This window comes from Andrena cerasifolii, chromosome 4, assembly GCF_050908995.1.
Source record: "Andrena cerasifolii isolate SP2316 chromosome 4, iyAndCera1_principal, whole genome shotgun sequence".
NCBI classification, from domain to species: Eukaryota; Metazoa; Arthropoda; class Insecta; order Hymenoptera; family Andrenidae; genus Andrena; species Andrena cerasifolii.
In genome coordinates this window covers 11,723,957-11,741,391 of record NC_135121.1, presented here as the reverse complement: position 1 = coordinate 11,741,391, position 17,435 = coordinate 11,723,957, and the positions used below count along the sequence as shown (strand labels likewise).

General features: G+C 49.6%; 1 protein-coding gene across 4 annotated transcripts in view; it reads left to right on the top strand.

Annotated features, from left to right (window-relative positions):
- The first annotated feature begins 654 nt into the window (after positions 1-654).
- Positions 655-17,435, top strand: part of LOC143367812 (uncharacterized) — a 176,502-nt gene continuing 159,721 nt past the window's right edge. For 2 of the 4 annotated variants that reach the window (XM_076809990.1, XM_076809989.1), the window contains exon 1: positions 655-845. In XM_076809990.1, the coding sequence (XP_076666105.1) occupies positions 744-845 (102 nt within the window). In that variant the 5' untranslated portion in view covers positions 655-743. Of the gene's footprint in view, positions 846-9,248; positions 9,460-17,435 lie in introns of those variants that run through there. The other 2 variants (XM_076809993.1, XM_076809992.1) reach the window with 1 other exon arrangement.

Genomic DNA, 17,435 nt, shown 5'->3' with positions numbered 1-17,435 from the left:
GGTATATATTGTAAATTTACGTCAATTTTTATATCTGTCATATAATTTTATATTTTATTATACGTGTACTTTTATTACATTTAATAAAATTGTTTTCATATTTATATATAATGTGTTTTTATCTTTAACGTAATCAGTTCATTATCTACTTTCTTATTTTGTGCCATCTATACATTTCCTTTTGTTTTATGTACGTATATTTTTTTATTACATATTTCATTTAAAATAATAATTTTCAACTTCCATACATACACTCGGTCGGTACGTATGTCTCCCTTTATTATCGTTCAAATTTACCGCTGTAAAGTGAGAATCTGTCTCGGTTTAAAATGGCGCCCGGATCGTCAAGTCGGTACACGGCTTTAACACGGGATACGCTATCCAGTACTATACATATAGAGATCAGTGTTTACTCCCAACAGAGCCTACGCAGTAGTCGAGCATTCGTTTCACTTACCATGTCCATAGAAAGTAGACTAATTGCAAGTAATCCTTCAGCTGGCGTAGCAGTGTCACTGTGCAGCCTGAACTAACCTTGACTCCGATCTCCTTTTGATCAAAGAAGCTATTTTCATGTCATTACCAATGGAATCACTGCTGTGTACTGGACTGGACGTTTCAGATCTCGCTTCTTGTGCATTCCACAATCACCGTTCGCGTCGCGGATCATTTTCTTGCACTGGCAACGTTCGTGTGTTTATCGTGGATCAGTGTATTTGCGCGGGAATTCGACTGCGGTAACCATGACGACCAAGGCAACGGTGTTCGCGGGCATTTCTCCCGGAAACGCATCAGGATGGGCTGCAGAGGCTGTTACCTTCTCCTGCTGGTCGTCGTCGGCGGAGGTAAGTCACGTTCGAATGATAAATACCGAGGGTACACGCGGCCAGCGTGCACAGGGCCGTATCAACTGGAAATTCCGTTGCACGCAACCGCTACGTCAAAATTATTTCACCCCGACCGAACAACGGGGCTCGCTTCTAATTTATAAGCGGCCCCCGATGAATTTTCTGCCGGCACGAACGTGCTGCTCGAATACGTAGCTAAGGGCCCCCGTGGCATTCCCAATTTCGATGATATTTTAGCACTCCGTACAGATAGGACGATTCGTAACAAGCGGGAGATCTCCTGTCCACTTCTATATAATTTGGCGGGAGAATAAGTCGCGTAAACAGATGGCGCTGCTGCGTATTCGGGGCCGTGAATACACTTTTTTCGTAAATTCATCTGTGAAACATTTGAAGGAAAAGGTAATAACAACAGAAGTATATAAGGCGTTCAATAGTTGAGGGTGCAAATGTTAAACTTCTTCTCTCAAATCCAGACGCTTAAACTCGTTTGCAGTTTCTTTAATTAATACCGGATCTAAATTACAGACTGGGCCATTCGCGAATTTAGTTATACGCGACTCCAAAATGCCTGCCTGGGCAGAGCACGTCCGCGAGCTAATGGAGTGCGTGCATTACGCGGGTGCATTGATTAAAATTCGCTCGCCTTGTACAATCCGACGCGAGATAAGCGTGTAACTCTATTTAGAACAGCGCGGCCGACTATTGGAAACTACATTCCCCCGTCTCTTGCTGGGCGTATTCGCGAAATTAGCCGAGCCGATAAAAGCCACGGTGCATTCCCCGTGCAATGGCGAACATCTGGCGCCCCGGCTCGGCGTAGAATCGGCTCGCACAATGGTGATTACGGGGACAAAAGCCGGGGAACACCATGAATATATCCTTGGTGCCGGCAGCCCGTTGTGTCTTTGTCTTACTCCGTTCCGTCCGCTCTCTCGCGTCTCCGCTTCCACGATTTTTTCACCCCCGTCGCCCCGCGCGCGTCTTTCTCCCTTCGCGCGCAATTTTTCCACCCTCTCCGTCCGCGGCTCATTGTGCGAAATACAGCCGCTGGATGAGCCGCCCACGCTCGGGGACAAAGGCGCGAAATTTAAGGCAGTTTCGTAGTTGCTGCTCCTTGTCAATGATGCAGTCGTTTCGGTGCATCATACACCGCTTACGCTCTTCCGCCCCGACTTGCCCGGCGCACAGGAATAGTTGCAGCGATTCCTCGGCTCGGCCAGCCCGTTAGAGCTCCATGGAAATACCCCGATGGTTATTTATTGCGAGATCGTGGTTTATCGGCGTTCCTTCGTCGCTGTCTGCAGCGATGGAATTCGACGCGTTGCCCGCCAGCGGGGCAACGGCGCGGCTTTTGTGAAATTCAACCGGCAGCCCCGTAATTCCACCCCCGCTGATTTACATTTCCGCATCGTTTAAAGTCCCGCCACGGCGCAGCAAAGGGTCTCTCGTAACCAATTTCGTGCAGTTCGATCGGCAAGCTATTAATTTAGCGCCGCATAATACGCGGCCGGTTATCTTCTGGCAACTAGATAATTGCTGTGTTTTTCCGCCGCAACGTTATAAGATATCGCCGTGGCGGCAATTACGGGGGGGCGGGTGGCATCCCCGACCTTTCCAGGCTTCGAGGAGAACTTCCGCTGGCAATAATTCCAGCGTTCGCTTCCTGCTCTTAGCCTTGTTCCCACTTCTTTGCTCCACTTTGAACGCGCGTACCGCCGCGTCTATTTCTACTGGACCGTTATCACCGGGCGATCTCCATCTTCCCGAGGCTTCTTTTCCCATAATTAAAGCAACGGACCCGTCCGGTGTAATCCGCGATGTCCCCGGTCGTCGCGCGGCGAACGACATTTATTAAGGTATTAGTGTTTCTTCGGCTGGCGTAACGGAGCAGTCAGCTTGTCTTCCTGAATACGTCGCGACGAGACTTCTAGTTAGAGTTGCTAGAGTTGAAATTAAAGTTCGCGAGGAGACGGCAGCCAGAAGTTTCCGGGGCAGTGCAGTCTCGAAGATGGCTGCGGCGTATATCGCGTCTAGATTTATTCCTCCTTTTTGAATGAAATTGTTCCACGCGACATTGCGAGCTGCAACTGTATCGCCGTCCTCGTAACGGTTTCCATCGCGGAGAGAAAAAGGGGGCAGGCCTAATTACGGCTGCTCTCCTAGTTTATCTCTATCGAAGGCGATCATTACCATCGACCCGGGCGAGACTCGAGGTTACCAGTGCTCGCAGCCGCGCGAAACGGGCAAGATTGAAATTTCTAGCTGCTCCTTTTAGCCGCCGCCGTGACAAGGCTCCCGATGGATAAGAAAAACGAGCGAATCGTATCACGCGACCGGTTTCAGAAAATAACGCGTCACCGGCCGTAACTTCCTCTCGGTATTAGCTGTCTCCGCGCGCGCTTCGCCTTTGCCAGGGGAATTATAGCGGTCCATATCTCGAGGATAACGAACGCGATTGAATCGAGCAACTGGCGCGGAGAATTCTGGCGGGGATTATTTCATTTCCCGCAGTTACTAATTCGTTGCGCCAGCTCTCTTTCTACGGTACCGCAACGGTAAATACGCGGCAGGGAAATTTTCAGGATCACGACCACGTAAAGCATTATTTCCCACGCGCAAACTTTGGTACCAAAGGCTCGTTTGCGAAATAAGAAAGCTAACGTTGTACGTGAATGACTTTGTGCCAGCCTGTGCGCAGTCTTGGAGATTGTTCTTTATAGAAGGTAGAACGGCTGCTTGGAATTTACACGCGTGCCCCAGCGGCGCTCCGAGTGTTCCTGGGGGTGCGTTTGCATTCGCGACGCGTCTGTGTTAACGTGCGCCCCTCCCCCCCCCCGCCCTCCCCGAATTACGCAGGTAGATCGTTGCGTGCAGCTGCCGACGCGAATCCCGCATTAGCGCCTCGAACGACACGATTCACGCAACATCGGCTCGTTCCCGTGAAAGCCTGGCAATGGCCCCGCGTTCCACCCTTCACCCTTGTGCACTCGCAACGGGGAACGCTCCGGCTAGTCAGAGCACTCTGCAAACCGGGGCCACGTAGATCTGCACAGTTTCGCAGAGTCTTTTCGCAGGAAACGTCTACGGGGGACTTTGACTACCTGCAGCGTTGCGACGTTGCGGTACAAAGACGACAAGCAAGCTGCTTGGTACTTAATTTGCAAAGAAGCCGTGCAACGTTTCTTGTTATCGCAGTTGCGAGCTGCTTCAACTTTCTCGCGGAGAAACTTCAGCGTTGCATTGAGGGAAAAAAGAAATACAGGGGAGAAGAGAGTCTCGCAAGGGAAATTAAACTTTATTCGCAGCTTTCTCAAGCATTAATGCCGCTGCAGTCCGCTGATCTGCATGCAGGTCAGAATAGTTCTTAATTCAGAGGATCTGAACTTCCGCGTAGCATGTGAGTTAGGAAGGTTGACTAAGGACCCCAGGATCGGTGGCGTTTTTCCAAACATTTCAGATATCCTCGTGCGTCGCTCGTGCATTGTTTCAGCTATCCAAACACAGAGCAATGCGCGCTGTAAAAGCAGCCTGCCTCAAGGCAAACACGCGGGAAATATACAAGAGTAATCTCCGCTATCGTTCGCGGGGATAGCGAAAACTACCACTTCGCACTGAATATTTGACTTAGAAACTCGAAATTAGGTCTTGAACTGTGAACGACGAGCTTTCGACTGCATAGTTTCAACCGCGCGCGCTCAAGTCCTGAAGATTCTCGTTGAATTTTCCGAGTTAAACAGCACGGTCTTCGCGGCACGCTGCAATCCCAACACGAGGAGACAGGAGGACTTGTTTGGCGGAAAAACACGACGACGCTCCTCGTTCTCGGTGGTTTGTCGTTTGAACCACCATAACGTTGCGACTTCCTTCCCGTCAGCTCTTAACCTCCCTCCGTAAACAATTTCGGACCTACCGCAAGTATCGACGAACCACATACACGCTTTCGCGTATTTTCTTGCGCAAATGCTCGAATCCCTTGGAAGGTATCAGAGTACACGGAGAACGACGCGTCCAAGCTTCCCGTTGGTAAAGGTCTGTTTACCGAACAGGCAGGTTTAATTTGTACCGGGTTCACTGTCGAATCAACTTCAGCTTAAAGTTTAGAACTGCAGGCTGACTGGGAAGATTGGTGCTCTTATTTGAACTTGCTCGCGTGCTATTGCGTCACGTGAACTTTCTTCATCATTTGGCTGCGCCAGATTCGCCATCCGACTCGCTCCGATATTTCACGGAACACCCTGTACGAAATTCCAAATTCCACGAACGGCTGCTTGTGATATTCCTCTCGAGACGGAACCGTCACGTCGGGCGGCTCAGACCTGGGAAGAAAGTGGAGAATTAATTAAGAAGCGCGAGCAGGTATGCGGCTGCTCGGGGCCCGCTCACAAAACCGCCGCGAGGGCCATTATAACCGCGGGTGCAACGGTGGCGGGCGCATAATCCGACCCGCGCGCGGAAAAGCGCTCGTTCGAGGCTATTACCGCGCGACAGAAGCAACGAGCTCGAGCCGGTGAATAGGCGATTCGCGTGAAAAACCCGGGGACCATTCAAGCGTCGCGTGGGTGCATTAACGAATTCGCCGAGGGCGATGTAATCGTTGATCGACGTCGTCGCGGAAATTATCCAACAGACGAGCGTGCCCCTCGAAGCGCATGAGACGCGACAGGAGGGGGTTGGTATTTAGGCGGGGGTAGGCAGCGCGTTCGCTCGCGTCGAGTCGCGAATGGAAATGCCAAGATTAAATGGAGGAGAAGCCACGCGGGACTCGCCGAGTCGCAAATCTCTGTCCTTATACGATGCCCTTCGACGTGTTTCCATTCGTTGACTCGCGTGTGTCGCGAGCACAAGCTCCGACTGCGCGTGAAAAAACCGTGGAGCACACCGTGGGCCAGACCAGTCGAGCTCCTTAATGAGGGAGAGGATCGAGCCTCGCTGTGTGCACACCTTGGCCTCCTGTCCACTGGTGAGTGTGCACGCATACCTGCAGGTACGCGGCCATGTGGTACGCAGCTGGGCCACCTCCGTTCGCCCTATCGGAACCAGCTTCGCCGCATTCCCTCCCGACTACCTGGGAACTTCGCCGTTTCGTCACGAGCTCCTCCTCGTCCTCGTGACTCTCGTTTATCGGGGCCCAAGTTCGCGTTCCCTGCTGACCAGTCCCTCGGCGGTACATTCCGACAGCGGCGTCGCGAAGTGACAGTGTCGGTTGTGTAATGGCGATATGTACTTGCAGTGGGTGGTGTTGGTAGACGCTGTTGACCCATCGTTTTTCGAGCATCGGTAGTTTAATTCCGTTAAAACGCCACCCGTGGCCGCGGCCAGGCTGTACAGGCGGGGAGCGGAATTGTGACGTTTCATTAATTTAATTGAAGGGGGCCGCAGCGGCGCGCTGCGCGAGATCCTCCTCTCGATCTCATTCGTCTTCGCCTAGTGGGAAATCTCGATTTTCTCGGGGAGCGAGGCGGAGAGATCTTCTCGCCGACCAGCCGCGCGAAATTGAAGGCACCGAGCGCGATTTATGAAGTGTCGCGGAAGAAAAATAATATCAGTATCGTAACCGCTGTTCTATTTTCCTCTCGGAGATTGTCTTTGAAATTGCTGCAAAATTGCTGTCCCTCTTTACGTTCTTATACATCCTCCGCTTCTTATCGCGGCTTTCCCTCGCGGTGCACCGCACGTAGTTTATGCTTCCCTGCGTTGGAATTCCTTGCGAATGAACATTTATTCGTAACAAACACCCCAGCGACGAGTAAAGCGACTGTAACGGTCCTTCTGTTTGGCACTGGATGAATTGCCTCTGTTTTTTTTTTTTTTTTTTGAAAAAAAGTTTAGTACCTCAAGCTGGTCTGACGTTTTATTATCGTAAATTTTGCAAGTGCACTAGCATTTTCCTCAGACCACGCAATTCTGTTACAAATTTCATTCACTGAAGTCGGACAAGCAACAGCCCAGTGTTTCTTCACTTGCACATCGAGAATAATAAGAGAATTCGCTTTGCATGAAAGGATTGCACCGTTCCCCACGGTCGTCAGCAAAATTTCACGTCCACTTTGCGCTGCAAGGAATTCCTACGCCAAAACAGTGGGCAAAGCGTATACCTGGAAAAGGGAGGGCAAGGAAGAAGGGAAGGGAAGCTCGGAGCAGGGCCCCGAAGGAAACCGGGACCACCGGTTGCTCCGCTCCTGTTTGTCGTCCCTCGATCACGATCCCGATCCACGCGGCAGTCTTGCCGCGCCAGCGCGATCGAGAGGATCGATGCCGCGCATCGCGCCTGTGCCTTGCTTCTCGAAAACCGTCCCTCGGAATAGTTTCTTGAGGAAGCAGTGCAGTGAGAGGAAATTCAGGAAAAGTGCTCACCGCCGTCCCTCGGGGCGAATCGTCTGTCGAATCCCCGGACAATAGTGGCAGAATTTTCAGTGGTTTTGTTGCAAAGGTGATTGTTTATCAAGACGCGGCTCGTCTGCTTCCATTCTCCTCGAGGGCCATTCATTTACGTCCGCTTTTTTCCCGCGTTGTTATTTAAAGTTTCACGAGTCGAGGATCTGGCTTGCCTCTGTCATGTCCGTGTCTCCGTGTCTCGTTTTTCAGTTTGCTCTTGTTTGCTCCCAAGAGCAGTCTCTTTCCCGCGGAATACTTGCGAGCATATATCAGCGGCCGTCACCAGCCGCACTTTTCCACAGTGGATTCTCCACGGGCGAGTAAAATAACCTCGCAGAGCCCGGCTGCCGCCGCTGCTAGCTGTGGCAGACAATTATTTTAATACCCTTAAGATCACACCCCGCTTACAGGATCCTTCTCAGTTAATTTCTTGAGAAGGATATCCAGCTCGCCCGCCCGCTTCTTAAGCTTGTTTAATCTCTTCCTCGTCTTTTAACGGCGCCGCGATATAATCCCGAATTCATTGTCTCCCGAGCTTAACCTCGCCTCCTCCCATCTCGATCCTCTTTCTCTTAGCACAGACAGACACTGTCCGACCTGCTCCTTTTTGCTCTATCGTCGGTCCCTGGTTCGGCCCCCGAGTTTTATTGCCTCTCGATATTACCTTTTTATCTGCCCGCTGCTGGGACAAAGAACTGTTCACCCCCTCCATAACTCCACGTATCGATCGATCGCAGCTGTATCGCCGAATTATCGGGATTTATGCTCGCCCCTCTCCGCTCGTCCGTGACGAATTAGCCGTCGACCGTTTCTTAACGGAGCCCCGTCTCGGTCGGAGCAGTTGCGCGACAGGTTCGATTATCATCCGGGGTGCAGTGATCCGCGTCGATCTCGCGGGTCTGCCGATCGGCGGCGACTCGTTGCCGGCCACCGCGAGACAACCGGAAGCACGGGACGTGACCCAGGCCTGCTGATTAACGCTCGGCGATCGTTTTAGGGAAGACGGAAGACGCATCGCTCTGGCGTGCCGCCGAGCGATAGTGCCTCCGTCCCAGCGGCCGATAACAGTGTTTGAACTGTCAGTTGGTTCGTCGCAGTGATAGTGAGTCGGTTTCACAATTTCTCTTCGATTCAACGGCGTTGTGATTAATCGTTGGTGGACAGGTGATATATGACGACAAGTGGACGCTGAAAATTCTCCGTCTACCGTGCTCGACTGTCGTGGAATCGCCGCGAAACACCTGTACAGAGTTTACAGAGCGTCGACAACTTCTCGGGATTATTATCTTCGCGGGTGGATTCTCAGGAATGTTGGAAGAGGGACGCTCCGATATTTAGGGGGGCGAAATGGTATCGATGGTAGTTACAGCTCGTCCCGAAACTCGTGGCGTCGCGAGGCCGGCATATAGCGCGCTCGACGCCTCCGAAGACGTTGGGAAGAAAAGATCCCGGGTGCAGCGGCGATAAATAACAGTGCTCGAACTGTTCCACGAACGATCTTCCCTCTGCGCTCCTGAGCGCCGCGGTATCTCGGCCGGCTGCAAAAATAGAAACTGCTGATTGATTCCTGCGTCAGTGAAAGAGACCACCAGAGCCTGGTCACGAGTGGAATGTAATTCATGGACGGTGGGTCTACCCAGTCGAATTACAGTGTTTACGCGTAAGGCGAGCCAGTGCGCTGGAATCTCGTGGTCCCACTCGGCGGCGGCCTTCTGAAGAGATCCGCGATCGCGCTTACGAAACGCGAATTCACCGAGTGTGAGACGATACGCTTTATTGTCGCTTACGCATTGGAATCGTCGAAGAAGGCTCGTAGAAGTTCGTGGGACCAAGGCGAGCGTTAAATGGTTGAGCGAGCAGCCTCGATACCGCGACTCCGTCTAGGCAGAGCCTGCTTCGTGTCCTCGATACTCCAGCCAGCGTTCACCTATACCGAATCTGCTTGGCGGTACTTGAAGTTCTTCCACTTGCCAAGGAGCAACGACGAGACTCTTCGTGGACGACCGTGAAACTGTTGTCAGCGCCAGGCGCTCTGAAGTGATACCGAGGATCATTCGACGCAATCAGGAATCACCGATGGCGAACAGCATCGAATGGCTGACAAGCTGCTCCTACAGCTAGCACGGGCTACGACGAAATTACGCTGCGCAGCTAGGCAATTGCCAGGATAACGCAGCCACAGTCGATTAGAGGAGGATAGTCAGCAGAAGATCCAGCGGCTGCGCCGACCTAGGTATGCACCTTATGCGCTCTGCATTTACACGCGCTCGCGATAAAGCCGCTGTCGGAAAGTAGATTTCCCCGCGAGTGATCTATGGACCCCTTCTGGATCTCGGTTTCATTCTACAAGGCGTGTCACGGTGCTTGAATTTCTTTCGGAGAGCTCGCTCGAATACTGATGGTTCCTTAGATTCTTTTAATAAAAATTTATTAGTTTTAAACGAGCTTAATGCCTTCATACTCTTTACGCGAATGCAACGGTGCCAGGGGCGGATGTGGAAATTATTTAAATATTTTAATTCAAAAGAGTCGAGACAATTTTAAAATTAATTTAACATGGCAACTCACATGTGAGTTATTGCTAATTCGCTGTATGAAGAAGAAGTGAATTGTTTTTAAAGTTATCTCAAGCCTCTGTGTTTAAACCTTTCCCAATATCTTTCGTCCAAAATTTGTCGCTTCCCAAAATTTGCCGCCCTTAAAATTTGTCGCTCCCCGAAATTTACCGCCACCAAAATTTACCACTCCCCGAAATTTAGTGCTCCTTAAAATTTGGCGCTCCCTAAAACTTACCACTCTCCAAAATTTGACGCTCCCTAAATATTGTCGTTCCCCAATTTTGTCGTACCCCCAAATTTACCGCCCTCCAAAATTTGCCGCTCCTCAAAATTTTCAGTTTACTTAGCCTCTACACGAATCCGCCCCTGAACGGTGTATCATAGACACTTGCAATTGCATATGTACCTTAGCTGTATCGTACAGCTTGACGACGTGCACATATACCGGATTTGGTAACGTGGAAATGTTATCGTCTCGTAGGAAGGTTTCATAAGCGCTCAGGTTCGGAGCTAATTGTCGGTTCGTTAATGCCGCCGTGATAATCGGCCGCGTTGCGGCAATTAAAGATACGATACCGTGCGTTCCTGACAATTTCTACGTCGTTCTACGGTATCATTCACATGAACCCACGCGGGGAGGATCCCCTCCAGGGCGATACGCGGATCGAATGACGAGATGACGCGCGTGGGCGAGCTACGCTGGCGCGATCGAAAGACGCGAGGCTGGTTACCGTTGCAAAACGAGTAGAAAGAAGGGTCCATGGGCGCGGTAATGAGTTATCGCGGGATTGCTTTCGGCTCTGTCTCACCGTCTCCTTCGGCACTCGCGTTAATTCAACTTAAAACTCAATGATTCCTCTGGCGTTTATGCCCGTCGATAAATTACTGCCGACATTATCCAGCGTAATCAATGTCGTAACATATTTCGCAGGAGACTTTGATCTGCGCTTAACGATCTCGCACAACGATTTTTCCAAAGCTCGTACAGTGGGCTGCGGGCAGTTTTCGTCTGGCAGGGCAGATCGTTCGAAAAACGTCTCTTTCTGTGTGTTGTAACTGGTTACACGTGCGAGGGAGAGTGCGTGGCCGATAAGGCTCGGGCAAACGCTAGCCGCGGTCGATTCATATTCTCCGCGATTATCAGAGTCTGAATGAGGCCCGGACAATACCACGAGGGTGGTGGCTCGACGGTTGGTGCCGGTTATCTTCGTGTGAATGCACTTGCACCGTGGTGTCGGTTAGTTTTGAAAAGAGACAGAGAGAGGGAGAGCCGCGCCATAACGAGTGTATCCGGTACAAAAGCGAGATCAAAGACAACCGAGAGGCTCCTCCGCTTCGACGCGAGGAATCGAACGGCTGCTCTCGCCTCCGCGCCTTCTATCGCGGCCAATATCGTGAGAGCTGGCCTTCGTTAACGTTTTCCCCGCAAGGGAGCCGTGAACTTGACATCCTCCGAGCTTTTCAGCCAGCCAGTTTCGATGAAATTCCATTTCTTCTGTTCATCTATGAAGAGGCGCTAGTGAACGCTCTCCTCGAAGAATCTTCTTGCTAAATTAGACTGGTGGGCGTCTCGAGCCACTCGAAAGTGAATTTGGGGATAAGAGACGCTCGAATTCGGGGCAATAACGCGGGATATAAATAAACGGAGCACGGTGAGGATCCACGAAATAAAAAGCTCGTCTAACGTCGCGGTGGCGCAATATCTCGCACGAATTGGCGACGCACGTCGCGTTGTCAGAAGCAGGCACGTGGTTTATTTGCAAAGAAAAACGAGTGTGTCTGTGGCGCGCCGCGGAAAGTAGAAGCGAAGGGAGGGGAACCGGAGGACCACGGTCTCCGGGGATCACATCTGCGGGCCACGAATCAGGCCCCACGTGGCGGGAACCTCGGTTCCAGTGAAAAAGTCGCGAAGGGTGCTCGTTCCTGGAGCCATCAAAGCTTTCCAGAAAATTAGGGGAGCTTCTGTGAACACAGATTCTAGCCCCAAATTCCCCAGAACTCGATAAGGTGAATGTCCCAATTTCTGCTCATGTCCCCATTTCTGATCATTTCGTATTTTTCTTATTATTATATGCGTTACGTTTGCACTATAGTTGCAGAAAAATAATTCTAAATTATTTAAACATCTAAGCGAGTGTTGCACGAGCTTGGGGCAATGCATACATCGCTATTATTCATGAGCAGAAATACGGACATTTAGAGCATTATATATTTAATTACAGATTACTAATAGTTAAAAATCTTGAAATATCTTTCTTAAATAGTTTTCGAATTGGTTGATTTATTATTAAAGAATTAATCAATTGCTCTGCAAATTTTGATCACAAACAAATTTTTTACACCTGCTTCATGACGAGTTACCTCTTAAATGGGCAGAAATTGGGACATTCGCCTTATAGCGCATAGTTTAAAATCTTTTAGATAGTTTTAGGTGTAAGGGGTGGTTTCTTCTATCAACTGTTTTCGAACGGTGATAGTACAACAACTTCTAGAAGTCCAAACAGCATCGAGCAGCGATGCAAGACAGTGTCTAGCAAATATTGACAAACCTCTGCGCTGCACTCGTGCACTCGTGAAAGCGTAAGGGGTTAATCAGCAACCGTGAAGGATCTACAGCTTCCGATCTTTGCGGGCCATTAACGGCGTAACGGCGAGGGTGGTATTAATAAACCGTGGGCCCCTCGTTCTCGGGGCATCGTGAAATTGACTCGCAAGAATGTTTTCAAACGGCGCGACTTTTTCGCGTTTAATTGTAGCGGCCTCGCGTGTTACACAGTGTAACTGCGCGCGGCGAGTATGATAAATAGTCGAGTAACGATCAAAGGGAGCAAGCAATACGAACAGAAATAGCGATCGTTTCACGGAGCATTTCCATGCGTGCTTTTCTCTCTCTTCCTCGCCCGGTGCAGTTGCATACAGGTCATGCACCTCAAAGGCCAGCCCTGTCAGGGCCGTGAATAGCCCATCGGCTTAGGAACCTGGTGGGGAGGCAGGGAAGAAGGTTGTAAAAGGGCATCGAGTGTTTTCAGAAGGTACTCTGGGGAATAGGGGGCCCACCCGCCTGGAAGAATAGGAACGAACGATACAATATTGCGGAGCCGAAACGATAGACCTATTCAGGGGCGAGGGAGGACTTTTTTCGTGGAAACAGTAACTCGGCTCGAAGGAAATTCGTTTTCATAGATTTTCCGGGAAATTGCAGCCAGAAGAAGGCTCCTTTCCCCCTGCCATTCTCTGTCTTCTGTTAAATGCTTGTGAAAAATCAAAGGCCCCCCCCAATGTTACTCATCTTTAGGGGCAGCGATCTTTAATATCGCAGAAGCGGAGTTGGTTCTTTTTACCGAAATCCATCGGTTACTCTCGCGTAATGGTACGCTAGTTACGCCAGGGCTTTCCGCGGAGGGATTGATATTCGAAACGCGCTTCTCTCGTATTTCACTCCTCGCGGATTCATATATAAAAGTTTCAATCTTCGTTGCAAATCACGCTCCGCGTAAAACGAGAATCCCTCCCGGTGATGTACTTTAATTGCGCCGTGATAAAACATTCGACATTATCAGCGAAAAACCTTGTACGTCATTCTGAGCAACCCTGTATAGCTGCGTCGATCTGTCTCTATCGGGTGCTCCATCGATACTGTATTTTCTATCCTCTTTGCTATCTCCTTCGCATCACTTATCGCTTGAAATTATTCCAAAGAGAAAAGACCGTCCAGGAGAAAACCTCTGTGGGGATTCTATGCTCGATAGTTTAAAAGGATCTTGTCGTTTCCCTCTTTGCATCGTGGATATTGAAACCGCCTGTATAGGTACTAGTGCGCGATTAAGCGATGTCGAGGAGCAACATTATCTCGCGCCACGTAGGTGAACAGCAATCCGTTAGAAAGATTAATGGCTCGCCATTATCAGGCCGATACAGTGGAGTCAACCTGTAGGTTTTTTCAGGTGCAGAAGGACTTCATCGTGATTTGACGTGACGAAAATTCGTTTATCACGTGCCGCAAAACCCGATCGCTTTTTTTTGGCCCCGACCTCCGTCACATTTTTATCGCCGGGCGCTATTCTATTTTCCATTTTCGAGCACTTCGCCGGATCAAACCTTTTCCTGCTTTTTCCTATTCCCCCCCCCCCCCCCCCACTCGGGAGAGAGCTATTGTATACAATTCATCTCGTGCAAATCGAGACGAAAATGATTCGTCGCGCGAAAAAAAAGCACGTTTCACCACTCAGGGCAGATTTCCACTGAGGGGCGCACAATACATCCGATTTCTATTCCGACGGCCGTGTGACAAATTACGCGCCGATGAAGCATCGTCACCTCGCGGCGACCGTGCAACTTGCATATACTGCTTTCTTTATATTCAGATCTGACGGGAGATCGATCGCTCGCCGGTCGAAGATCGCGAGGCGGAAACGCCGAGGCATGTGGGAAGCTCGAGAGGAGAGGCAGAGGAGTCGAAACAAGATTAAAGGCCTCGTCGCGCGATCAATTGACGGGTCAAAAAGGTTTAAGCACCGTGCACAAGCTCCTCGAACGAAGCTCGCTTAACGAGCGTCGCTAACGCGTACGAGTCTTTTCGCGATTGGCGCGTGCAACGATTATTAACCCATTAAAAAGAACCGTGCCACGGTCGGTGGCCCACGCTCTTCTCTCGCATTCTTGGCTTGTTTAATCGCAGCGGAGGCGATCCTCTCGACGATCCTCATCGCCGCTACGCGGCTCGCTTGCTAACACGCGCACCGGTGCCCTCCTCGAGGCGTCACGCCGGTCCTGGAGCACTGGCAACCGTCCAATGGACTGTGTTTAAAGGGCCCCGTGAAGCACGGCGAAAAAACGCTTCCTCGATAGATAGGGGTGCCTTTATTTACGCCCCCGTGTAATCCGGGTGGCCCGGAAGCGAATAAATCGAGAAGCACCCTCGTGGCATACTTTTTCGTCCACCAACGCGCGGCTCTTCTTCTCTCGGGTCTTCTATCATTCATTTCGATAACGTCCACGCGCGATCTTCTTGCGTTGCCTAGGTAGGCGAAAAATGGCACCACGCGAATGTCTCCGTTAATGACCACGTCCGCTTCATTCACCAGTTGGTAATCCTCGGTTTTTGATCCCAACCGATTTCGGACGCTTCGTTCATCCTCTGCTTCTGTATGGATTCACGTGATTTTTTGTAATCTGGAAACTGTCGACGAGTTATTCGTAACCCACGCGTTTGAGGAACGTAGGCCCACGTTCCATGCGAAATAGGACACTTTTCGGAGTAACATTTCGGAGTTTTTAAAACGTATCCATAAAAAGGACAAACAGTGGTATATCCTCAATTTTTTTCAATTTTTAAAAAGGTACGTATTTTGTGTAAATTGCAATTGTTTAAAATAATTGCAAAAAAATGGTAAAAAATTTGTTTTATTACAGTGAAATAATTTTTATTAGGTACTCTAATACCTCCACTGTGAGCTCCCAAAAGCTCATTTTTATCAGTTTTATAGTTCAAAAGTTATAATTTATTAAAAAAGGTAAACACTATATTTCAAAGAGCTGTAAGATCCACAGATTTAAATTTTTTTAAAAATCCTTCGAGGTACGTTTATATATCATTAAAGACTATAACATATCCAAGTTTCGGCAAAATCCGAAATGTTACATCGAAAAGTGCCGATATTCCACACGAATCGACGACTTTGATGCTGCTCCGATGCTTTTCCAGAGAAAGTGTATTCACCACTTGCATAATTAACATTCATGATCGACCGTGCTCGCGATCAACTGGCGATAAAGAACATGAAGACTCGCGTGTGGTCCATCGTGTTTGGCAGTCGTGCTCGCTACTTGATTCAGGCTTCAGGCTGTCGATGATCGAACGCAGACGTTTAGGATGTGGATGATCGATAATAGGAAGAACCGTGTGTGGTATTTTCATGCTGGAACCTTTACCTTTCTCTCTCGTTCAACGTCACGATGGACTTCTTTCTAGTAAGAGCCACACGCCTGACAGTCAATCCGAGTTTCAGTTTGTACGCTTGGAAATCCTCTCGTCGGCTTCATATTCAGCCACCACGGTGTTTATGCAAATGTATTCGAAGGGGAGTTGGTAGGACCAGAAGTTCCGGCGTTTTCAGAGACTTCTTTTGACGGTGGCGCGGGTAAACCGTGAGTCGCGTTAAACCCGCCTTAACTCTCTGATTCCGGCAGACCTCAATCGAGATCCTGCCCATGTCTATCCGCTGGATTCCAATTGAGGCCCAGATTACGCTGATCCAACGGACCTCAATTGAGACGTCGTCTATCATCAACCCATACCGGCTCCCTTTTCCTCCTACCCACGATTTAATCGTCTTCTTCGAATTCCACGATCCCACCGCTTGTGACAGTGTTCCTCAGGGTCTGGACCAATGTTCTTCGAGCAAAGGGGCAGGCCCCCTGTTTATGCAGATCGCTCTGGATCCCGCGGTCAGCAAGCTGCTGACCCTCTCAAGACGAATCTCTCATTTAGTTTGAAAAACAGAGGCCAGAACTTCGCGAGCCGCAATTTTGCATGGAATAATCAAGTATCCAGCGTCTCTCACACCCACGCCGAGGAAGTGAAATAATAATGGTCCCGCTGGTGGATTTAAGATCCGGGTCAGTGCATCCGAAAAATGGGTCCCCGCTGCGGCAGCGTTGGCCATGGAACGTGGCCATTCGTGGTTTCTAGCCACAGGCGGAATGTATTTTGTTTCAAGACGATAATTACGAGGAACCTTCTGTTTCGTCCCTTTCTCTTTCCGTCACCGTTCTTTTCTTCCCTTTCTTCGCTCTCCACCTTCGCTTCTCCCCCCTTTTTTATCACCGTCCAAGCATTGTGCGACGCCTGCATTGTCTCGGGAAGAAATTCCTTTTTTGTTGGCCGTTTAGCGGAGGCCTGTGCTCGCGTTCCCCGCTCGCGCTTTCTACTCCGACGTCTTAATTGTGGGTCAATTTCGGGGAGAGGGAACGGGGCCAGGCAGATCCTCCACGTACGAATCGCGCGGCGGTGGTCCACCGGCGATATCTGGTAGGAACGTTCTAAAAGTAGAATTCCGCCTAGGAGATGCTCGTGGCTTGGTCACGTGGGAATCGTTCACGGGGCCGCGGCACAGAAGCGTGTACACGCTCGCAAGGGGCGAAGGTTTAATTCAATTTACGCCGATCTCGTGACGTTATTCCGTGGCGCGAATTGAAAGTTCGTCCTCGAGGACTGGCGACGAAGCGACGCTGCGCCGCACAGTGGGGAAATTTTGCGATTTTATGGCCAAAACTGCAGAAATGAAATTTTTGAATTTTACAAATTTAATACAAATGTCAATTGAAGAACTATATCCATTTTCGTGGTCAAAACCACAAAACTTATTTTTATTATATAAAATTCGGCACTTTTACGTTCATATATATGAGAAACTAAATTATCCGAGAAACAGCACTTGCAAAAATTACGAACGATAAAGACTACAATAATACAAACAATCAAACAGAGGATCGAAGCTGAATAAAATAGTTTAAAAAAGAATAAAAAGGTTTGTAATGTATAACACGTGAACCAGTCTCGGTCACAGTTATATCATATGTTAGACAAGACACACTGGATCGTGTTTAAAAAAATGCATATAATTACAAGATTAGCAACTATTAGCAATTA